This window comes from Dryobates pubescens, chromosome Z, assembly GCF_014839835.1.
Source record: "Dryobates pubescens isolate bDryPub1 chromosome Z, bDryPub1.pri, whole genome shotgun sequence".
Taxonomy (NCBI): domain Eukaryota; kingdom Metazoa; phylum Chordata; class Aves; order Piciformes; family Picidae; genus Dryobates; species Dryobates pubescens.
Genome location: NC_071657.1, coordinates 121,388,080 through 121,413,410, shown reverse-complemented (window position 1 = coordinate 121,413,410; position 25,331 = coordinate 121,388,080). Strand labels below are relative to the sequence as shown.

The window sequence follows — 25,331 nt, the reverse complement described above, 5'->3', positions numbered from 1 at the left end:
CTTTACCTGTTACTGAGTTGCAGCTGAAACTTAGGAAACATTCTATTTGGTTTGGTTATATAGGCTATTGTTTACCTTTCTCAGCCTTCATTATTTCAGTCTTAAAAAGATATATAAAATTGCAGGAAGCAGGATTTAAGGGCCCTTTTTAGATAAATGATATCTGAAGCCTTCCAAGTTTTGCAAGTCTGTGATGGGTGTGGATCCTGGCTGCAGTTAGGCTGAACGACTCAGAAAAAATGTTAGCCTTCTAGAAGAACACAAAGGATGGTTTTTTTTTTATAGAAACTCGGTTCCTGAAAATCATGGATCAGTAAGGGAAATCTCACTCAGTAGTTGCTCTTCACTTGGAGCAGTGTTAATATGCACCTGTTTTGTTTAATTTTTCATGGATTTATTCCTGGGGGGTATCCTGAGTGGGAATCTATTGGTCTCTATGCATTTGCAACCAATATAATACCTACAGAGAAATCTCCAGCATTCTCTCTTCATGAACTCTATTACATGGAGGATATTTCTTCTTCACTGTTTTATAAATAAAAATTTTGTTCTGGCATTAATGAGGTTCTTGATGAGGGTCAGCTACATCTGGACAGTTGCACTTTCTGTTTGTGTTTTAAAGGCCACCTTCTTTTGCAGTGGAATCTGCTCTTTATGTCTGCTGAGGCAGAGTGTTTGCGACAGGTTACCAAATCAAGTACATTGGATATAGAAAATGTATTAGACTGGGTGTAGGCACTTGTTGTTTTATACTCTATTTTGAGAGTAAGTTTTCCCCCAGGCATTTATAGTAAAATACAGGCATTTGTAGTTAGATAAGGAGGTGCTTGAATGGTGAAGAAAGGTCTCATTGCTTAGAAAAGCCTCCTCTTCACACTCCTTAAGACATATATAGGTTTCAGTTTAGGTTTGGTTGGTTGGTTTTGTTATATTATTGTTTATAGTGGTTTTTTTCCCCATCAATATGTACATGAAATGAGGTGGATCAACAATACAAGTAGAGTTTTAGCTGGATCTGGTTAACAGCCAGCTGAACATGAGCTAGCAGTGTGCCCAGGTAGCCAAGAAGGCCAATGGCATCCTGGCCTGCATCAGAAATAGCGTGGCCAGGAGGACTAGGGAAGTCATTCTGCCCCTATACTCAGCACTGGTTAGGCCACACCTTGAGTACTGTGACCAGTTCTGGGCTCCTCAATTTAAGAAAGATATTGAGATACCTGAACGCATCCAGAGAAGGGCAACAAGGCTGGTGAGAGGTCTCAAGTACAAGCCCTACGAGGAGAGGCTGAGGGAGCTGGGGTCAGGAGTAGAGGAGGCTCCAGGGAGACCTTATTGCATTCTACAACTTCCTTAAAGGAGGTTGTAGCCAGGTGGGGTCTCTTCTCCCAGGCAACCAGTGGCAGAACAAGAGGACACAGTCTCAAGCTGTGCCAGGGGAAGTTTAGACTCGAGGTGAGGAGAAAGTTCAGCCATTGAAATGTGCTGCCCAGGGAGGTGGTGGAGTCACCGTCCCTGGAGGTGTTCAAAAAAGGATTGGATGTGGCACTTGGAGCCGTGGTTTAGTTGTCAGGAGGTGTTGGGTATTAAGTAGTAGGTTGGACTTGGTGATCTCTCAGGTCTTTTCCAACCTGGTTGATTCTGTAGTCTTTCAATGTGGTATCCATTTAAAAATTGCCCTTTCATTTTCTTTCCTGGCTTAATCTTTGAAGAACAAAAGTTAATTATTTCCATTACTCCCTTTCTTCTAGCCTTCAGAGATTCTACTCTCCCCTCAGCTGAAGTTCAGGGAACACAACCTTCAACTGTTTTTTCTAGCTTTGGTCATTTTACTGGTATTTTTAATTATCTTAAGGAAGGAGGTAAGAAATCACATCACACCACACCTCTGTTTAACTACTTTCTACTGTCTACTTCTCTTTTTTTTTTACTTCTCTCTTCTTATGCATCCCAGGCATCCTCTTACCCTCCCAGGTATGCCCTGACTGGGTGGACATGTTCTTCCAAAAGCACATTTGGTCTGATTTACTAAAGCAGCAGAGAGATGGTTGAGGTTGGGAAAAGCATTAGATTAAACAGTGGCCTCTGTTATGCATGCTGCTGCCTCTTCTTGTTTTATCACAGCTTGTCTTCCATCTCTCTTACTTCCAAACTGGAAGAATTTTGAAAGCATAATTTTCTTTCTGTGTGTGTTCAGTGGAATCTTGATTTAGCTGACCATATACCACAATAATACAGAAAGCACTTTATAAGGTAATAGAATAAATAAACTGAATATGTCTCTTATTTCTGATTGAAGACATGAAATTATTGCGTGGCCAATGAATGCATAACTAATCTTATTCTGTTGTTCTCTTGCTAGTACTCACGTTCATTACTTTCTAGTTCTAAAAGTCCAGAGCGGTACTGTATTTCTGTCAGAAAAAGATTGTCATAATTTATGTCAATTAAAATGTCTTTAGTTTCATGCAGCCAAATGCATATGATGGTCTACTGTGCTTGCCAACCCCAGCCAGGATCAGGTATAGGATGTCACAGGAAAAAAAAAGTTAAAAAAAAAAGCTCAGCTGCAGTAACAAACAGAATGTTTTGTGGTAGGGTGCATATACCAGATGCATTCTGTGCATTAAGACAAAGGAATTTCACATTTTGACAAATAACCAGTATAAATGCTTTAAATATTTTCCTTTCTATGTAAATATCTGTGTCCATAGACCTAAACTTAGCAGTTATGGGTCATTGAGTTTCACAGTTTAATTATGTGTTGAATAACAAAAGAATTTCCTCTTACTTATGTACTATGCAAAAGTGTAAACAGAAGTGCTTGATGTTCTTTGTCTTTCCCATATAGTATTTTAAATAAGTTTTTAATTGTTCTCTAAATTGTACTCTATTATTGCATTATTTCTGAGAAAAGGTGAATGAGACTGAAACAAATATTTAAGAAATGGTTACATTTCTCTATAATAAAGTGAAATGTTTTAATTATTAGTTTCTATCTCATAAATTAGATTTACATCTCCTGTTGTCCACCCTGTTTCCTTGTGCTTTGTACAATTAGACCCACAGCTGGTTCTTTCCCTCAATGGTTACACTAATTCATAACCCATTAGAGTGCATGAATAGATCATATTGTTCCTTTCATACTGGCACAGGGAAGTGTAAATTAAGTTTTTGTTTGCCAGCAAGGGAGAAGTTTATCCAGGGGTAGAGTATTAAATTCCTATTTTTAATTTCTGTGATAAATGCAGTTAGAAATGAAGCTGTTATATCTGCTAATGTTTTCTCTTTCTTAAGAAAGCTGATGTGTGAGTTATAATTATTTTTAATGTGTACCTAGCTTTTTAAAACTCTTCTTTAAAAATATTGTGAATATTAGCTGTTTTGGGAGATAATTATGAGCATGTTTTGGTAATGTTTGTCCACTTAAAGCTGACATTAAGCAATATAATAGTCCATATTGTAGCTAGCTATAGAAACCCCTGGGTGGGAAAACACGAATGAACTTTTAAAAAAGCTTTTGTAGATTCTGGAATCTAATCTAAAAATGCTTTCTCCAATAAATACTTTAGAGATATTTGAATTTCTAATTTCAATGCTCAGTGCTGGGCTTGTTTTGTTTTGTTTTGGGGGGGTTGTTTGGTTTGGTTTGGTTTTGCTTTGTTTGGTTGGTTGTTTTTTATTTTAAATTTTTGTTACTGTCTCTCTCAGGTCACATACCAAAGAAAACAAGTGAGATGATCCATTGTCTCATTCTGCTGTGGGAAGAAACTGAGACACCTGACAAGTTTGGGATTTTGGTTTCTTTGTTGTTTTATTGTTTGTTGTTTGGTTGGTTTTCCTCCTTCTGTCAATGAGTGCCTTTCCTTTCAGAAAAAAAATCTCATTTGAAAGACAGAGTTCAAGTAAAGAAATGAAACTTGTGTTCCACTAAGCTGGTCATGACTGTGGGTCCTTGGCTGTCATCAAGTGGAACCAGAAGACTCATCTCAGAATGGTCACCTACGTAGATCTCTCACAGTATGGGAGATCAGAGTTCAAGGTAATGGTCAGAATGCAGTGGAGCATGGATTTCACCTTTAAGAAGCAAACGTCCTTAACCTCTGGTTAACGAGATTCTTTTACATATCAGCCATTATATCCTCAGTATGTAAACTTTGTTTCATTGGTAAGAAAGTAACTGAAAAGTCAAGGGCCTGAGTTGCTTTATATTGCCCTTAATGTCCCTTGCTCCCCTATGCTTGCAGTGTTAACTGTGGTAGCTAGTATTTTACAACAAGCCTTATTTTTTTCTAGAACTCAAGGAAGTGTTTTCTGGCCTACAGCATCTGGAAGTGTGCAGTATTGAATTGCTCTGCAGGTCTACTTGCAACAGTGGCAGGCAGGGCTTGATCAAACTTTTGATGGCTTAGCAATTTTTAAAGCTGTCATCAGAATTCTTTTCTAAGTGGAAGAATATTGGGGTTTTTTTTCAGTTCTACAGACAATTTCTTGAAGGCTGATACCTACTTTGTGCACTGATACCACTGCGCTGTGATTGTCTAGCATGATTCTTACCTTCCTGTAATGTAAGCATTTTTCTTGTAGAAAACTCACAAAGTATTTTGTAAATAGAAGAAAAAGAAAAGGTGGTTGTCTTCCACAGCTATTTAATAGGGGGTTTCTCTTACTGTCACTTCTGTAAATTACAGCTTTACATAAATTTACACAAATTCATAGGTTTTGCTTTTAGCCTTAGACATCCGAACTATTTAAAATGCAGCTGCACCTGTCTGGGTTAGCAGAAGTAGCTGCAAGATCACATCATATAAATTTTCCATTGTGTACAACTTGAAAGGCTTTTAATTAAACTCAGTAACTCATAATATTATGCTGCCAGCTGCCATTAAAAAATAATCTAGTCTCAGTTCATATTCTGGCTGAGAGAAAATCCTTTGTTAAAATGTCAGTATGTACTTGAAAATGTTATAGGTTTTCTGAAGCCTGACTAAGCAAAGGACTGTTGCCTACTAACCTGTATCTCAGCATGTCCTGGGAAGTGGGATGGATGTGGGCTGAGAATTCCGAGAAAACTTTGTGGAGAACAGGGTATTGCATGACTCCTGGCCTTCTGTCTCCATTTGGAGACTGTCTGCCCATTTACCTCCACAACAAGCAAAGAGTCCTTGAGTATCTTTAGGGAGGCAGTTATGCTTCCTTCATTTCCCCCTCCCCCACCCCCCACCCTAATTTTGATTCTGAAGATTGAGGCAACTTCCTTACTGAAAAGGCAATTGTAGAGGCAATTTTAGGCTATTTCAAGACTAGAACATGAGTAATGGTGGTGTTCACTTCAAACTTTTTCTATTAAGATCAGAAAATACTTGAACCCATATGGAGTTATTTTGAGCAAGAACAGCATAAAGCAGAATAAGCACTCTTTCAAAAAGCAGTGGGTTAAGGATTCATTACACTGCCTGGATTCACATGGCAGACTTTACACTGCATGATCTTTGTGGTAAGATTCCAGTAAAGAAGATGCCAATCTCGATGCTGTCAGGAACTTGAGTTCTTTCTCTTAAACAGTTGTAAATAATTAAGCGCTTCTTGTTATGCTCTAGGTGGTTCAATAATCTTTGTTGCTCAACTGTTTAAGATTGTTGGCATGTGCCTTTTGTTGAGGAACAGAAGGTATCAGTCTTGGATTTTTGCCCTTCTAACTTCAGTAAAATCATTGTTCTGGCATTATTACGTGACAGTGTGAAGAGGAAGAAGTTAAAGCTATCTTTGGAAGCATAAACCTTGCAAGCTTGTCAGACTTGGATTTTCAGACTCTTAACTGTTCTGTTATATTGCTGCATCATCTTGACTCAGTTTGGTTTTTTCTTCAACTTCACTATTTGTCCACAGTATCTCCTTTTTATTTTTTTTCCCTTAAAAAAAATAAATTAAAAAATGCAGCTGCCCTTTCTGCCAGGACCAATCTCATTTCTGATTAAGCTGTGTCTAAACCCCAAGCTGTGACAAAACCCTCCACAAATCTTTATATTATGAAAGTTATTACCAGCAGGGCTTCAACCATTTTAGCAAGTCTTCTAGAAATTTTGTTTAAAAACTAATAGTATGACTTTTGCGTATAATCAAGACCACAATCTAAACTTTCTCTTCTCAAGATTCTAGTTCCTTCATGCCTATATTTGATGTAAACTTAGTCAGCAAGACCTTGGTGAGTACTTGGCTAGCTCATGTAGCAAGGAAGATCAAGATGACACTTCAGTTTTAACTGGTTTAGACACAGTGAGGTTCATCCACCAGCATAAATAGAAATGGGTTGTCACGGAATTCTGTGCTTCTGAGCAAAATAATATATTTTCACTTCCCTTATTGTGCATGAAAAATTCCATAGTGCTTAAAATATCTTCCAGTTTGAAAAGGTATTCTTACAGTTGTTATCAACTTCATAGACCAAATGGCAGCCTATAAACATCTGCCTTTTGTCTGGTGGTTCCTTCTAGTGTGATGTTCTGATTTTTGTTGAAAATTATGCATGTTTGGAGTGCTTTGAAGAAGTTGTTCTGGAGTGTCTGTAGAATCAACCTCTGCAAATTCAGTATGAGTTGCCCTGAACACCAACACACAGCTGTTCTGTTCTTACATCAGGCCTGTGATATATTCATCACTTCCATGATTTTTATGCAAGAGCTTATCAAAATGTGACTGTCTGCCCATTTCGCCTGTCCAGAATGACAGTTCTGTTACTATCACAGTATTTCACCTCCCAGCTACGTACCTTGTATGACAAAAATTCAGGCCTCATAGAAGATCTGCTTAGTTCACCTGCAATACTAAACTGCTTTCAGGATTTATTGAGACTGTACATTGAACAGGCATAGATACTGATGCAGTGTGGGGAAGCATACAGGACTCTGGCAAAAGTATCTGCTGTACATTGGCTGAAGCAATTTTGGCAGCATTAAGACAGTGCATTGGGGTACAGTTTTTGCTTGTGTAAATAATCCAGCAGCTGTCAGGCTGGCATCTTCTGCATCTGAAAATAAAAGATTCTGTCCATCTGTATCCTAGAAGTATTATGAAGGTGGAATCTAAGTCTATTTGCATGGTAAACATCTGTGAATAGTTTCCCGCCCCCAAAGAATGCTGATATAGCTTTTATCTTGAATATGACTCTGTTTTTATTGTATTCCTGAGTATAGGAAAGCTATCTGGAATCTGTAGTAGTGTAAGCCAAAAATGACAAGCAATATGAAATGCAAGACATTGCTAATCTACCTACAACTAGAGAGCACTCCGGGGACTACAGCAACTAAAAATATTTGTAAGCGATCAGGTAGAATACTTTTGTTGAATATTGAAGTATACAACAATTGAGTTGGTAGAGTTCTTCATTGTTACTGCTTTACTATTTTGAACCCTTTTTAAAGATTGTATCTGTCTGGTGTGTAAGCAGCTCTGAGACTGAGTAATCGTATTTTTGCAAATCAAAACTATAGGATAAAGTAAGGCCCTATGTTATGGAAAGGTGGACAGATTGTTTTTCCTGCTCCCAAGAATAGGTTGAATTGAGATGAAGCCATCTCACAAGAGATATTTAAGAACTATACCTGAACCCATCTCTTAAGGGCAACCATTTAGGATGACTGGAAGCAAGGCCTTCATTTAAATCACTCAGAATGAGGAATGAACCCCAAAGTGTGCTAGTGTCCAGCTAGGAACATGGAAGCATGAAGGAAAAGCATTGTGGATCAAGTCTGGAGAATAGATCAGACTTCTTTTGGGTTAAGTGAAATAGTGCAACCAAGTGATTTCCAGTTAATTGACAGATTCAGAAAAAAAAAATGAAGGTTTGGTTAGAAATTTGATTGTTAGGTCTGGTTGCTTCAACCACTGAACAAAGGAAATTAACTTCACCTTGATATCTGTTTTCTCTCTCCCTATCCCTGCAGTAAAGGACCATTATTCTTTTTTTTTTTTTTTTTTTTCCCCAGGGTTATTTTAAAGGATGAAATTTTCAGAAGATCAGAATCATGAGCAAACAGAACACTTTTTCATTTTAAGCAACAACAAAAAAGTCAGTGACTTGAAGTGTTATTTTCTAAGGAGATGGTATTTAATGTCATACTTTTTCTTTCTACTAATTTCTAGCCCTTTGCACATTGATGTTAGCTAATCAAAGTTTGAAATGCAATTAATTTCTTCTACCTTTCTTGAAAATCAGAAGCTGGATAAAGCCCAAAAAAGCTCTGAACCCCTAATGTATTGCTGTACCTAAGAAAGGGGATGCAAAAATTCCATTGGTGGCAGCTAGAGCCAGCTTTTCCTACTTTTCCTGCATTTCTCCTGCCATTGGGTTCACACTCCTATGACCTCCCTCCTTGGCACCAGTGTTAAGCAAGTTTTCCTCCTAAGTTCAGATCTCACTGAAAATGCACCACTCTGGTGGTGTTTTCAGCTAAACTGGAAGCCTGAAGCAGCTTCATATGCAGTCTGGTGGTCCGGGAAGGGAGCGTTGTAAACAAGGGCAGGAGAACGGCCAGGGTTTCAGCCTCCAGGGCATAAAGCCCTTTAAGTTTGCACATGAACATTGAAGTTGAACATGAAAGCATCTAACCAGCCAGTCTGTTTCCCATGTGTACATCTTCAAACTGACCATGGCACACTGGTTCTGGTTGAGGGACCTCCAATGCAAGCGCAGTAGCCAGAGTAACTTCAGTGATGGCACAGGAAACCAACCTTCCCTTGTCCCCCCATCCACCTGCCACCTGGCTCTGTAACAGCCTCACTGTGGTTTCTTCAGAGATGCAGAGTAGTTAGAAAGACACTGGATATGGATACGATTAAAGGATAAAGTAGCTGTTGTCACATCAGGTTGCATTCCTGCAGAAGTAAAAGATCATGTAAATGAAATTCATAGATAATATTGAAATTGGAGGTATTTCAGTCCCTAGAGAGAATAGAAATACTGCAATTTATTCCTGCTCACAGTGATGCTAATGACAAGTTTCACATTCATGTCAGCTGAGCATGTTCAAGATCCCTGAGAAGATGGGAAGTAACAGTTGTTCTGAAACTACAAAATATTCAGTTAAAACAAAACAAAACAAACAAACAAAAAAACCCCAACAAACAACAACAAAAAGGGGGGGAGGGGGAAGGAAATGTACCATTTGAAAATTTGTAGTAACAGCCAAGATAAAAATTACTTGAAATAATTCCATAAAACATAACTAGTAAAGGGGGCATGAGTGTGTGAAAGTAGCTGAGTTAGCTGCAAAACTAGTAGGTCACAGAGCAGGGAAAGAATCACTCCCTGGGTTCTGGTGGTGCTGAGCATAGCCCTTGCTGATAGTGCTTTAAGCAGACCAAGAAATACTCTTACTTTTAGGGAAGAAGCGTTCAAAGTTAAGCCTTGAGAGAGCTTAACATATAAAAGGTGGTGGAATCTTTCATGTGAAAAATTACACAATAACAGTGACTGATGGGATGCCTTTGTAAGTTCCAAATTTGCTATGTATGCTTGTAAGTCAGCTCTGGTGTTAACAGCAATGGGGAGATACTGTTATGAAAAACACTCCATTAGCCATTGACATTTTAAGCAGGTTGGACCTGATCCAGGGAAGGTTTTAAATTACTAACATACCTCGCCTTCTAATGTGAATTACAAAACAAAAAAAAAAAAGCCTAATCCATGCTCAGTTTCTGCTTTATTCACCAGCATCAGAGATCTGAACTCTAGGAAAGAGCCCATAGCAAAAGCATGTGTATTGCTTAGAAGACTCGGCGTCCAGTCTGTCTTTAAGTTGGCATTTCACCATTTTCTAATGAGCTAAAAGACTCTTGGAGGCTTAGGTGATCTGCATGCCAGGGCCTACCCAAAGAACTTCCTTCAGAGGTGGATGGAACGTGTGGCATCACAGCCGTGGTCCAGCAAAGGAGCGATCTGCGTCCCGATTTGAGCTCCTATTTGAGCATCCCGATCTCTGCGCGTCTGTCACCACCGCGTCAGGGAGCGGCGGGAGCTGTCTCCCTGGCGCCCGGCACCGGGCGCCCTGCGAGGCCGGGCCGCGGTGCGGAGTGCAGTGCTGGAAGCGAGGTACAGGGTGCAGTTTGGGGGGGCGGGCGGGGTGCAGCCCCGAGTCCGGCTCCACTAGGTGGCAGGACACCGAAAGGCTCGACTTTACTGTCCGGAGCCAGGGCGGGTTACGCATTGTCTGAGGACATGATAGAGTGCGGACAGTTTCCTGGAGTCCTGCCTGCCCCGTGCTTCTTACTGGTTTTGTCATTAATAAAGCAGAATCGGGAAGGATCGGAGGGAAGTCTGAGACACAAAGGATCGCGGTTCGGTGCCAGGGTAAGAGGGCACTTCTTTGCTATTCGCAGTCTGCGAGGCAGAATCGCCAAGGCAAAGAGAAATTATTTATGAAAACACAGTGGGGTGCAGCGAGAAGTGGTGAAATACAAATTGTCTGCAAAGTTTGCAAAGACTAACAGCTGGTTAAATTGCAGCACAATCTATAAGTCCATGAAGAAGCACGTTTGCCTCTTTATAACAGAGATAGTTTTAGAGGGGAATGGCTGCATGCTTAGGAATATGAGACCTTTTCCGTCCGTATTTTTGGAAGTTACAGAAGTAAAAGGAAACCGGGGTGTGTAAATATCACAGTAAAGCTTTAAATAAAATGAAATCTGATACAAAATGAAATTGCAGGGGGTTTCCCCCGCTTTTTTCTTGTCATCTCTGCTTTCTTTTAAGCATTCTTCTACTGTGCGTTGTGAAAGCTGTGGTATTGTGTGTATGGCACGTGTACAACGCTTCAGAAACAGAGTTAGTGTTAAACCCGGGTGCTTAGTCTAAACTTCTGAAGGTTATACCTTCAGTTCCCGTTCTTCTCGGTTCAGGTGGCTGCGCCTGCCAGAAAACTTGAAAAAACTAAAGCAAGTGTATTTTGAAGCGATTACGATCGCGCTCCTGTTCACATTTGTTCTCCCCTGGGCTCACTGTCCGCTCTTTGCTCCAAGTCCCCTGCGCCACTGCGCGCTCCCACGGGACCGAGCACAGGTGTAGGGGGTAGCCCAGGAGGGGGTACAGGGGCTTCTGGCTCAGGCCGCGGGTAACCATCAAAGCCAAATCTCTCTAAACGCGGCTTCGGTTCCCACGGTTCTTAGTGGTGTTGTAGGCAGGCGGCTGGTGCGCTGGGGCAAGCTCCGCGGCGGGTAGCTGCGCGTTCGGGGATCTCCGTGCCCTGTGAAGTGGGCTCTACTCGCTGCACCGTCCCCGCCTACCCGGTGCGAGGGCAAAAGGCAAGTCTGGAGCGGGATAGTTTTCTCCCCTGGTCTGGAGAGGGGTTTAGTGCTGGGAGGAGGCTGGCGATCTGGCTGGGGTGACTCGTGAAGCGGAGTCGACAGGTGGAGTTAACGCACTGGTCGAAGGGGGGCCGCGGAGGAGGCGGCGGCGGGAGGGAGCCGCGGGACGCGCCCGATGCGCGGTGCTGGGGGAGGAGGCGGCGGTGTCGCTGAAGCGCGCGGGCTCCAGCCCTCCCGCTTTTGAACCTGGCAAAACAGAGGCGGGGAGAGGAGCAGGGGCAGGCGGTGACATCAGAGCCGGCCGGGCGGATAAGGTGGGAGAGCCGCAGGAGCGGATCGAGTGAGGCGCCAGTGATTAGAGGCTGCCGCCGGACCGCTGCGGGCACCATGCAGAGGTCCCCCCTGGAGAAGGCAAACATCTTCTCCAAACTTCTGTTCAGGTGGGAACCCTGGCGCGGCGGGACACGCGGGCCCGGGGCAGCGGACGTGGGCAGGCAACGGGGACGCGGTGGGGGCTGCTCTCCCCACCCTACTCGGTGGAGAAGGGGGCCGAGCGCTGGGCTCCAGTTAGCTCTGGAAAGGTTTGCGGGCTCCAGGTAGCTCTGGAAAGGTTTGCGGGGAGAGCAGCGTGAGTTTTTCTTGCTGCCACATGATGAGAGCTCTCTTTTTTGTTGTTGCTGTTGCTGGGGTTTTCGCACTAGGAAAGGGCTCTGTCAGTCAGGTGTCATAAAACCTCCTTGGACCCGGACAGATGAATTTATGGCATAATTTGAGCAACCTTTGGTAAATTGCTCAACTAGCTAATCTCTTATTTCACTGTAAACGGTGAGAGCACGGCGGGGTGGGGAGGGGCTGGGGTGAGGGGAGCAAGGGGAAATGCTTTCAGAGCAAATATTCTGTTTGGCTTTTCGGGTGTCCCAGCATTTGCTCAGTGTATGGGTGCAATACAAGATCTTACTGGAAACAGTTTCTTGAAAGTGTTCTCATGAAAGCAAAGTCCCCGACGTCTTCTCTTTCTCACAAGTGCAAATAAAAAGAGAAGAAGGAGCAAATACCCATGCCTGGGCACAACGTACTTCATAGGACAATACAGAAGCATAAACATGTTTTACATGACACTGCTAGAAATGACACTGCCAGCTGGGAAGAGCAAATAGTCTTTCTGGCTTTGGCCCATGTGCCACTGGTTTTGCCAGGGTGCTGGTTCCCCCACTTCTGTTACTTGAGGGTCTTTCGAACAGGAGGGAGGGGAGGGAAGAAATCTTGTGTAAGACATGAACATGATGACTGAAATGGGAACATGTGATGTAAAACCATAACATTGGCATGAGATCTCTGCCTTACCAACTAAAGTCTTTTAGCTCACTTTTTAATCCTTTTGGGATGCCTTTCCTTTTCAGCAGGTTGGATTGGACCTTTATTGAACATGTCTTAGGGAAGTGGGTCTGTAAGATTGACTCTGCCTTCCTCTCCCACCTGAGCTCATTTTAGTGGGGAAGGTTCCCAAATGGAACCTGTTCCTAAAGTTTTATAAGCATCCAGGTAAAGATGAGGATGTACTTCAGTGGTGCTGCAGTGGGAAAGAAGCTGTACCTGCTTTCAAATACTGTTAAGAGCCAGAGAGTGTGGATTATGTGAGTGTAAGACTTTAATTTTCCATAGAGAAAGCTTCAGTCAGTGCTCTTACTGTTGACAAGATACAAATATGTAGGAAATAAAGCTGCCTATTAAATTCATTGCTCAAGCAGCCACTTGTGTCCATTTAATTTTATTTATTTGTAAAGCTTCTGTTGGAGTTGCTCTCTTCTGGAACCTGTGATGCTGAAAGTGTCAAGAATAAAACCACAGTAAGATAAGGCAAATATTCTTCTGATGAGTTAAAGTTCCTGTAGCTGAAACCAGATGCAGATCATGCTCATTAGGTGTGTAACTGACTAGAGCAGAGAAATTTCTTTATAAAACTTTACGGCAACATTGTTTCATAGCAAAAGCAAGCTGTCAAAGTAAACATTGTTTGCCAGGTAAAACCAGCCAACATCTATAAAGCAAATGTTTTTCATCTCTCCAAAATGATGTTTCTGTGAATGACAAAGTCTTTGCTTACTTGTGTTTTACCACACACACTGTCAATGGCTTTGCTTAATCACAAATGTACAAAACAATTGAAAAGGTCACAAAGGTGAAAGCCACAAGACAATAAAATTCATTACGTCTGAACTGGCAGCAAGCATGTCTTTGTTTTTAAAATAATTAAATAAATAAGCACTTTGAAAATATACTTTCTAGTGATGAAACATGTTACCTTCTTTTAAAATGTATCCCTTCAGTCTTCAAAGACTCCATCAGTTTCTGTCTCACCAAAAGTAGATCAGGATCAGTGTTGGAGATTATCGAAAGGTAAGTTATCACAGAACAAAGATTCCTCCAGGTATGAGAATTCCATAGTGCTGTGAAGTATATTATTTGTGATGAGCTTTCCAAAGTCAGAAGCACTTGCTACATATCAGTAACAAGAGACCTGTCCACTCAAGTGGAAACATCCACAAAGTAGTGATTAATGAGTGAGATTGGAACAAGGTTTTTTAAAATGTCAGAATATTCTGGTAGCATTTCAACACATTACTGTTTTCTGATACTGGTCGTGTTTAGTTAATCACTCCAGAACATGCCTACCTTTTAGTACATACTTCCATGAAAATGTGTGAGACAGAGCTCAAGGGCATTATATCTGATATAATTAGTCAGTTGTTTCTTTAAACAAACAAACAAACAAAAGATGCTTCCATGTACAAGTACAGAATGCTTTAGTGATGCAACTTTTATAGGAGGCTTCTATGCAATCGTGTGAAGAACCAATCTGAATATAATGCAATAGCTTGCACTAGCAGAAGTGACACTAAAGCATTAGTTGTTATTATTCAGGAATTTTTGCTGACATGTAATATTATTATTTAATATTGGATGAGCTGTTGTCAGCATCTTGATACCAGCATCTATAAACATATTGGTAAGGTTTTATTTCTTCATAATGTGCCATATTTGGGATAAAGGCATAGTTTTAAATGTCTTCAAGTCAGAATGGAGCTCCTTGCTTGTAAGTGGGTAATTTAGACACGTTACAGTATAGTTTGTACATCTTTTCTTTATTGCTTATGTCCCAAAGTTGAAACTGTCATGTGGGTACAAAGAATAATATTTTAGAATTCCAAAAAAAAGGTAACATTTTCCCTAAGAGTAATGACTTTGGTGGGACAAACCGGGATAATTCCTTGGGATGATCATGATAGAAAGAATTTAGACATTAGAAATCAACATTCATCCTAAAATTTGAACCATTTTTTGTTTAGAAACCGAGTTTTGGTGGTTAAAATTTGAGGCATGAAGACAAGTGGTTTGAGATCTTCCATTAGGATGACACTTCTAAAACACAAAATACCAAGCGTTTGAAGTTTCAGAGTTTCCTTTGGATTTTTATTCCATTTCCCTTGTTACATTTCAGATGTCATCCCTTTTGTTTCCAAGCACATGCAAGACATTTATCTGTGCACTGGAAACTTTTTATCTTGTTTAAACAAACCAGAGTTATATGCAGAAGCAGCCAGGTGGTCATGTGCTTAATTTTGTGTTCATTGTGAAGCTTCATTTTTGTCTTTATAACAGTTACTTAAGTTCTTAGAGCTTTCCAGGGTCAAGGCCATACCTTTTGTAGCAAATAACATCAGAGCACTTTACAGTCTCTTAGTTTTTATTGTAGATTAACTGGGATAAGGAAGTATTGTTACGGTTTTATTAAGGCAAGTTAATTAATTAATTATTATTTTTCTTTTTTATCTGGGTACTGGAACACAGAATTGTTGTTCAAGTTTCAGGAATAATTGCAACTCTGAGACTATTATGATTATTCATTTATTTGTTAAATATGAATATTTAGATAGTTAAATACAAATTCACAAAAAGGGATCCTTGTAGTCCTGTCTCTAGCCATATACTTTGGCTTTGATACTTGCCAAATGTGACAAGTGTCTTGGCAAGACCAGGTAGTTCAATGCCTGACTCATTATGAGATCCAAATGAGTAAACGAGAAATGAAAACTAAGCAAGATGTGCTGTGCCTTGTCATGGTTGCTTTATTCCCCTCTCTCCACCACCCCCTCACCAGCTCCCTTCCCCCCCCCCCCCCCCCCCCCCAATTAGAGAAAATCTAACTTGCCACCTTTTTATGCTAGTGGGTCAAAGAAAAATTTAGCATGCAGAGGATAAATCTTGCATTTCTTTTTCCTGTGGTGTGTATGCTGGGAGGGATGGGAAAAGGAGTTCAATTCCACACTTCACCTCTGCTAGGAAATAGGACCAGTGTGACCATTGTATGGTAATGATGGCAGTTTAATTCTCTGTCTCTGGCTCTGCTACTCTTTAAAACATAAGAGCAAGAGTAGTCTACTGGGTAAGAAACTCATCTGCAAGTTTTGATTTCTGTTCTGAGGGCACTTTCTATGATGTTTGTTAATAGCCTTTAGAGTGCATAATAAAATCCAGGACTTAGGTTTTGAGAGTATCTAGCTCAAGAGCCACAGACATGATTATTTTTTCACACTTTCCATCTTAATTCAGTAATAATTGCAAGTTTGAGAGTGCCTTAACCAATACACTTTCTATTTGGAAAAGGTATTCTTATGAAAATTAATTTGAATCCCTTCAAAGAAAGGACACAAAGCCAGACCTGCCCTACACAGTCCCTGCTGTATTCTTGAACTATAAATCTTAAGATTTAATACCAAAAGAATTTTCATTCCTTAATAGAGAGGGATTTATGTGCTTATTTTCCTGGAGAAGTTTGGGATTTAATGTGTACATTTGTCCTCAAAACTTTCTCTGAAACTCTTCTGTTTTCCTAAAAATCCCAGAAATTGTATAGGAAGCTTAAAGACCTAATTCATGCTTATAAATTTCACTCTAGAGGGCAGATGGCTCAAAAACGTCATAACCAACATATATTTGGAGCATCCTGTACCAATACCTAGCTGTAGCCTCTTGCTCATCTTTCCTCTCCAAGCAGGGAGCTTCTGTGTATATTGGAAGCTCTGATCTGGTGGAATGATTTGCACAGCATGATGATTCAGTTGCTGGGGCAGGTGGCTTAGGCACTTATACAAGGCAAATTTCTTATAGCTTGTTCCTAGGGCTTTTTGTGGGTCTAGTCACTGATTCCAGGTAATCAAAAATCCTGGCTGTTGGTGATGACCAAGCACAGATACAGGCACAGCAAGGCTTCCTGCTGCCTTTGTCCGCTGCCACAAGTGGTCCTTGGAGAGTCAACCTTTGGAGACTTCAAAGATGTGGACAGAAATTTTGGATTCCTTTTGAAAAACTGATTTCTATTAACATAAAACTTGGAAGTGGAGAAAGGATGCTGAGTCTCGTACTCTGAAATAATTTCAGCCACAGGAATACCTTATTTAACAATAAGGCTAAATTTTGTCCATTGCTCAACCTGATACTGCATCTTTGGACTAATGAGCAGAAATACAAACCCCGCATAGTGCAGTGACCTTCTCTGACTGCTTTGCACCTCTAAAGCACAGTTGCCTGTACCAAGTTGCATCTGAGTTTCTGAAATATATGTAAATCTTCTTTTCCTCCTGCAGGAGGAAGGCTTTCCATCTTGATATTTAAAATAAAATTATCAAGCACTTGAGAGATTTGCAGACCTTTTTGTTCACCCTGTTTGGTTTTGGTGAGATGGAAAATGATCCATCAAAATCCTTGCATTCTTTTTTTAATACTGTAGGCAATGACATGGGAAGTAGGTTTATTATCTGACTTAAGTGATGCATGGTGCAAAATTTTGCAGTGCAAGCTTATAGATGCAATTCAACTGCCTTCCATGAGAGGGGATATGTCTAGGTGAGATGAGCAAGAGCTAACAAGTTGTGTTTACATATCACTCTTTCTCATGTAAGCAAAAGGATCTGAATGAGCATTTTCACAGCAAGTAGTTAATCCAAGGTGGCATTTTCCTGAAGCTCCCCAGATTAGGAGAGTATCAATAGGTTTTAAAGAGATATTTTTAAATGACATTGTTTTCCCACGGAAACCATAAGCCTCCTTCTTTCAGGAGAGGGTTTGATCCTGAAAGGCAGTGGTTAGTGTGGCATACTGCAATACTAATGCCTTGGGCATGGTTGTGCCTTAGAAGGAAATCCTAAGTAACAGCTGGGAAAAGTGCTTGACTGCTTTCAGGTATATTCCCATATTTTAATGTTGCCATTGATCTTTTACTATTTTTCTTTTCACCCAATTTTAAAAACAAAATATGTGAACCTTTGTTGTATTTGAGTCAATCTGACATTTCACTTGTTTCAGCTTAACTCGGTTTAAGGTTAATCTATAAAATCTGGGATGCCTTTAATTCTCTGGAGGTAGCAATTACTAAGAAAACTAAACAAATTGACCCAACCTTGCTTTGTTCAAAGCTCAAGATCATTTTTGAAATCAGAAGATGTGAGATATTTTCTCATTAACTTGCAAGGGTCAGACCGAAGAGTTAACAACATCAAATACCAGGATACAGAGAAGACGGCAAAGAGCAAGTAGAAAGAGAAGCATCCCCTAATTCAGGTTTAATTCCATGTTAGTGTAGTGACAATTTACACCTTGATACTTGGTATTTAAATAAAAATCCCCAAAGCAATCTTCCCACCCTTGACTTCCTGTTTGAACTGTCCCAAATGTGTTCACCAGTTTGTGGATGTGTTTGTACCCAATCACATACCGATCACCGGCACTGGAACAAATAACAGATTTGGAAAGAGCCATTACACTTGATGTGTAACTGCATGCTATTTTGTTATGAAGTGTATTTATAAATGTGTGGTTTAGACAATGGAGTGCTGAATGTAGTGAAATTCATTGCTGTCACATTAGTGACATATCTGGGAGATGTTAAAATTCAGTTCAATCATGAATAGCACAGCTCTGCAATAGTTTTGCTGATGCAAGCTTTCCGTAACATTCCTTGACTTTTCAAAAGACAAGGAGAATCAAGCCTCTTTCTCCTATTTGTGCTATGGGATATACAACTGAGAAAAAGAGTAAAAATAAAGAAACTCTCTGTCCAAGCTTGTCTTTCTGTAGGTATATGCTGAAATAGCCTTGCAAACCTTCTTCATAGCGTATCATCACCACTATGTTATTTTGATAGCTTTGGTAAATATTTGAGGCATAAATTATACTCGTCTTTGGCATATAAACAATTGACAGTTTTTAATACATTAAACTAACAATTATGTTGATTTTAATGAATTGCTTTTCTGCTGAAAATCTGAGCCTTAAAAAACATTTAGAGGTTAGATAATAATCTGAACAAGTTTCACTGCACAAAAACTGGGTGTGAAAAGGCAAGCCTTCCCCAAGAATTGCTGTGGAGCAATCCTAATTAAGATTCACTATTGAAATCCTGGGGTTTCAGCAGAACATTGATTATTCTTGAAATGGTGCTGCTCACAGCTAGGAGCAGAATCAATGATATTGTGGCTAAATATTTTTTCCATATCAAATAACACCTCATGGGGAAGAATTGTTTATTAGCAAGGAAATTTAAATCTTAATTTCTGTGATCTGGGTTAAAACAACAAAGGCAGAAATCAGTATGGTCTGCATTTACCTGGCACTGTTGGTGATTATGGGTAAATATTAAACTGAATGTCTTGCTTTATTTTTTAAATAAAGGCAATATACTGAGGTTTTAATACAGTTTTCAGAATATGTAATGTGTTGTTTTAGAAGGTTACCCTGTGAAACAAAATAACTGCAACTCTCCTCTGTTGAGGGTAACCAAGGTGCAGGAATTCGGCTGTGGTGCATGGCAGTTGAGCTCTGTGGGCGTGCTGACTTGTCCCATCAGTTAGAAAGAATCATGCAGAGCTAGACTCACCCTTTACAGCTACATTGCAGAATGCTCAGAGAAGAGAGCCTGTGGTGCAGACACTCTTCCGGAGAAAGTTTTGAGTGTGATAAGGTGGCCCCCTCCAGTATAAAATACCCAACAATTTACAATTTGTTCTGCCACCAGAGTGATTGGTAGCTTTTGGGAGAGGATGGGAGTGCAGAGCCTCTGACAGAGTCTGGTCTGGTTTGACCCTTTGGGACTGTTTGAGATGTACATGGTACCTCAGTCTTTTCCTGCAGTCAATAGGACTTTGTGGCTTTACAAACACCCTGTATAACTTAGGCTCCAAAGCATCACAATCACGACTTGATTATAGTCCTTGCCCCCTTCCCTCCTTTAACCATTAAACCAAGGGGTAAGATAAAGCCAGAGACCTTTCCTTTCTCTGTCTGCCTTCAGATTTAGGCCCTGTTCCTTAGGAGATGCATGCATTTTGCCTAACTATATTGCCTAGAAGTGTCAGTGCTTTGTAAGAGAAGGAAGTGAAGTCGTGGTCACTTTTGTACTGCTGAATAGATAGTGCTGTGCACAGGACACCTGTCGGAATGGTACCAGCCTGATCAGGGAGCCTTGCCGGAGAGCTGCTCTGCCCTGCAGGTCTTGGGCAGTCCTGCCCTGCTGCTCTGTCACTGTCCCCACACCCTGTGCTTCTTGACCTGAAGGACCTGATGGAGCTGGGGAATCCCTGTGTCTGGTAGGAAGATCTGGGCAGTTGGCTTAGCAACACGGAGGCTCCTTCTGTCTTCAGTGACATGCAAAGCAGCCTTAAGGGAGAGTCAAATCCTATTGACAAGTTAACAGTCTGTGTTAATGCTCTCCGGAAAATGAAAGACATCTGTCCTTTCAGTACAATTCGCTTGAGTGGAATGAGACTGAACAGGCTGGAGAAAGAAATCGCTGCAGTAGGAAATCTATTATATATTGCTGAAGTGAATGACAAAGGAATGGTCATTAGAAATCCACCAAAAGAGAAGTTAAACAGTGTATTATGTATACGATATTTACATGTCGATCTTGTAAGGTATTTTTTGCTACAGGCAATCAATAACAGAAGTGGAACTTGTTTTCCTTCTTTTCTTCTTTCCTACTGTACACCCTTGAAACTTGTCCCCTGCTGGGTTCCATGTGTGTGTGTACCCATAATAACATTCCTAGTTAGTGACAAAACTGACAGCACTACAGGTTTCTCTTTGAAAGAGTTCATTAACTGCCAGCCAGTAATCCGGTGGCATTTGCTAACGTAATGCTGCAAAGCCAATCTGTTTCCCTTCCTTCTTTCTCTCTTCCTTTCAAAAGAATTTTCTTGTTCTCAGCAACCACAACAAGTAAAAACTGAGAAGTAACACTGACAAATCATTTCTATTAAGCCTAAAAACAGAACAGCCATATTTGCTGACAAACTCTGATGGAGCTGTGTTACCTGCTGATAAAGAAACATTGATAAATACAGATTATGTTGCCATCTGAAACAAATCTATAGTGATTTTGCATTATGAAACTTTGCAAAGAATCCAGAAAATAGTGATAAGCCGGACGCTGTTGGACTCAAAAGCTGGAGTTTGGGAGGATTTATGTATTCTAGGTCTAAGATACTACTTAAAATAAAATATATACTGTCTCTCACACTTCTTGACAGCACAATCCAAGCAGCTGCTAAAAAATCTGCCTTGAGACAAACAGCTCATGACAGGCCAACTCTTCCCATGATTACCACTCCAACCTGAAGCCACTTGGCACAGCTTGCAAATTGGCTAGATTTAGTTAGGGTGGGACTTCCCAGGAAGGCCAGGGCAGCTGGGAGATTAACATCTCTGTGCAAGCCCTGCCAGCAGCAGGAACCTGGCTGTGGACTAGGAGGACCCTGGGGAAAGGTGTCAGCACCGCTCCTTTAGATGGCTGGAGGACTTAATCTACTGTAATTGCAGCTACCATGAAAAGCAGAGAGGTGAGGACAAGGACTGCATTAAGTCTGTATCAAACATATTGATTTGGGAGAGTAGGATATCTTAGGGACCACATAATTTAGGTATCACTGATAAGTGCAGCCTGAACAAGAGGGGTACAGTAAATCTGCTAAGCATTCTGCTTTCCTTAAATGATAAACCAGCCACTTCACTTGCTTTTTAAATGTAGTCACATACTGTTACTTCAGGCAGTGGCAAAATGCCAGGCTAGGTGCTAATCAAAAGTATAAATAAAATCAAATGTGTGCAGGGAAACAGCATAATGAAAAATGTTTTCCCTAAAGATACAAAGTCTGAAACTGTAAAGCATTTCTCATTTGTCAAGACAAGTTAAGAATTGCTTATTGCAGTCTCAAAACGTTAAGGGGCTCAGAGATGTTATCACTTACCTATGGTAGTGGGAATGAAAGTAGTTGCTTAGGAAGTACTCTTACTTGCATTAGCTGCAGTAGTGGTTTAGTGTCCTGTAATTTGCATTCATTTGATCATTGTCAATATATCTGTGTATATAGAACATTCAGTGAAGCCAGTCCATGAGAGTTTCTGATCCCAAAGGACAAGGATTAGCCATTTCTCCAACTTTATATGGCACCGGGTCTGCTAGCAACAGATGGAGTACTTCTGTCTCAAAGGGGAAGAAAGATCCTGGCACATAAATTGGCAGGGATTGTTGAAACGGCTTTAAACTAGGCTTGAAGAGGGAGGGGGTTAAAAACACGTGCACTAGAGAGGAGCCTAAGGATAACCTTCAGTCTGCCGTTTCAGTTGAGGTGGGGGATGATGACAATAGCAAAATGTCTGTGGCAAGTGGCAGGATGACACATCAGGGTTGGAAGGATGGGGTGATAGTAAGGGCCTCCAAACTGTTGCGCTGAAGCATGCTGTGAACGCTGCAGCAAGGTCTTACAGAGCTGATCCAAAAGCTTCTGAGATAATAGGAGACAGAAGGGTAGGAGCCATGAAGTGCCTTGGGGGAGCAGTGGAGTGCCCCTCTAAGAAGGTGACACGGCCAGCAGCCCAGCCGAAGTGCCTCTACACCAATGCATGCAGCACAGGCAACAAACAGGAGGAATTGGAAGCTGTCCTTCTACAGGAAAGCCACAACATGGTGCCAATTACAGAAACTTGGTGGGATGAATCCTATGACTGGAGCGTAGATATTGATGGCTACAAGCTGTTCAGAAGGGACAGGAGAGGAAGAAGGGGTGGAGGTATTGCCCTCTATGTAAATAAGTGGATAGAGTGCGAAGAGTTGTCAGTAAAGAATAGCCATGAGCAGGTTGAAAGCTTATGTATTGGTATTAGGGATTGGGACAACAAGGGGAGTCTTGTGGTAGGAGTCTTCTATAGGCTACCTGACCAAGTGGAGCCTATCGATGAAGCTTCCTTACTCCAGCTTGAGAAGGCATTGTGATCACAGGCTCTCTTCCTGCTGGGGGATTTTAACCACCCTGACATCTGCTGGAAAAGCAGCATGGCTAGCTGCAGGCAATCCAGGAGGCTCCTGGAGTGCTGTGGTAGTTTTAGTTTCAGCCCACCACAAGTGCCTAGAGGATAGTTTCTTAAGACAAGAAATTAACAGTCCTACAAGAGATGTGTTGTTGGACCTGCTAGTCACAAATGCAAGTGAAATCAGCAGGGCTGTCAAAGTCGAAGGCAGCCTGGGCTGCAGTGATCATAACCTAGTGCAGTTCGCTGCCTTAAGAAGTATGAAGCCCATAAGAAGCAGTTAGGACTCTAAATTTTAGGAAAGCAAACTTTCAGTTTTCCAAGGAGTAGTAAATAGGAGCCAATGGGAAATGACCCTCAGGGACAAGGGAGCGGAACAGATCCAGCAGATCTTTGAGGATGCTCTCTATAGAGTACAAAAGATCCTAGTCCTCACATGCAAGAAATTGGACAAGGAGGGCAAGAGAACTCCATGGTTGAGCTGCTGGTCAAACTAAAGAGCGAGTTGGGGCTTCACAGGAAATGGAAGGAGGGACAAGCATCCTGGAAAGACCTAGGAACGTTGCCCAGCTGTGTAGGGACAAGATCAGGAAGGCCAAGGCACAGCTGGAACTGAACTTGGCAAGGGATGTAAAGAAAAACAAGAAAGCCTTCTACAGGTACATTAACCAGAAAAGGAAGGTTAAAGAAGGTGTCCCACCCCTGATGAGCAACAGTGGGGAACTTGTGTCAATGAACAGGGAAAAGGCTGAGATTCTTAACAACTTTTTTGCCTCAGTCTTCACTGGCAACCACTCTCCCCATTGCTCTCATGTGGATGGACCACAAGTTGGAGACCAGGGTGAAATGGTCTCACTGTAAGTGAAGACAAGGTGTGTGATCAGCTGAGGAACCTGAAGATATGCAAGTCCATGGGGCCTAATGAAACGCATCCCAGAATCCTGAGGGAATTGGCTGATGAGGTTGTCAGGCCACTCTCCATGATATCTGAGAAGTCCTGACAGTCAGGTGAGGTCCCTGGGGGCTGGAAGAAAGGAAACATGACACCCAGTTTTAAAAAGGGTAGATAGGAGAACCCTGGGAACTACCAACCTATCAGCCTCACCACTGTGCCTGGGAAGATCATGGAACAGATCCTCCTAGAAGCCATGTTAAGACACATGGAGGATAGGGAGATGATTCAGGACAGCCATCATGGCTTTTCTAGAGGCAGGTCCTGCCTGACCTTGTGGCCTTCTATGATAGAGTGACTATGTCAGTAGATAAGGGATGACCTATGGATGTGATCTATCTAGACTTCTGCAAGGCCTTTGACACAGTCCCGCACAACATCCTGCTTGTCAAATTGGAGAGATATGGATTGATGGGTGGACTGTTCAGTGGATAAGGAATTGGCTGGATGGTGCTTAATGGCTTGAGGTCCAGATGAAGAGTTCCCTCCAGATGGAGGGAACTGAGGTTGTTCAGCCTGGAGAGAGGAGGCTCCAGGGAGACCTAATAGCAGCCTGCCAGTACCTGAGGGGAGCCTACAGAAAGGATGGAGAGACTGTTTACAAGGATCTGTGGTCACAGAATGAGGTGCAATGGCTTCAAACTAGAGAAGAGATGATTTAGATTAGATATCAGGAAGAAGTTCTTCACTATGAGGGTGGTGGAATACACAAACAGGTTGCCCAGGGTGGTGGTTGAGGCCCTTTCCCTGGAAATATTCAAGGCTTGACGAGGCTCTGGGAAGCTTGGTCTAGTTGGGGATGTTCCTGTTGACTGCGGGGAGGTTGGACTGGATGACCTTTGGAGGTCCCTTCCGGCCTGGACCATTCTATGATTGTATGTGCACAAAGACAATAGCAGCTGGTCCTTCCTCCCATCAGGAGCTGGCAAAATACAAAACAATACCTGATTTACCATTTGCAGTGACCATGAAAGATTTTCACATCATCTATCATTTCACATTATCTAAATTAAAAAGTTTTATCCTAATCCATTTCTCATATTCCTGAAAACACTGGTCCCCCATTTCCAGTTGAAGTAAAGTTCATGGATGTTTTACTAATCACTCTCCAAAGTGGACTCTCCCAGTTGCCTTGCTGTCAAATACCATGAATAGTGTGTTATTTCTCAGTTGTCATAAATGGATCTAAAGCCCATATGATTCATCTGAAACCATGGTATGGTTGCAGAAGTTTTCACAATTGTTCTTTTAATGCTGTGTTTGTCAATACAGTTTGTGAGTATAAGGCAGAGAGCTGCAGTCTGTTGTGTGACAATGCAACTCCAGAATTAACCTCAGAAACTGTTGGGGGTTTTTCATTATTTTTTTCCTTCTCCTTAGATGGACAAAGCCAATTTTGAGAAAGGGTTACAGACGGCGGTTGGAGCTGTCAGATATTTATCAAATCCCTTCTGCGGACTCTGCTGATAATCTTTCCGAGAAACTAGAAAGGTATGGGAAAGCCATGAAATAATTTTGCAGGTACCACTTTGCAATTTTCATTAAAAAGCTGTTGGATTAAATGTTTAAATAGCATGGGGTGCAAACCCATTCCCTGGTTCAAGTGTGTCCTCATTCAGCAGTTGTCCTTTGGAGCTAACTGGGATCCCTGATGTAAGTTTATCACCTGGATGATCTAAATTACTATATATAGTTACATGTGACATCTGCCCATTGACTA

At 41.4% G+C, this 25,331-nt stretch overlaps 1 protein-coding gene across 1 annotated transcript in view; it reads left to right on the top strand.

Moving 5' to 3' along the window:
• The first annotated feature begins 23,364 nt into the window (after positions 1 to 23,364).
• Positions 23,365 to 25,331, top strand: part of CFTR (CF transmembrane conductance regulator) — a 71,824-nt gene continuing 69,857 nt past the window's right edge. Inside the window, exons 1-2 of the mRNA XM_054177860.1 lie at positions 23,365 to 23,516; positions 24,992 to 25,102. Of these exons, the coding sequence (XP_054033835.1) occupies positions 23,365 to 23,516; positions 24,992 to 25,102 (263 nt within the window). The remainder of the gene's footprint in view (positions 23,517 to 24,991; positions 25,103 to 25,331) is intronic.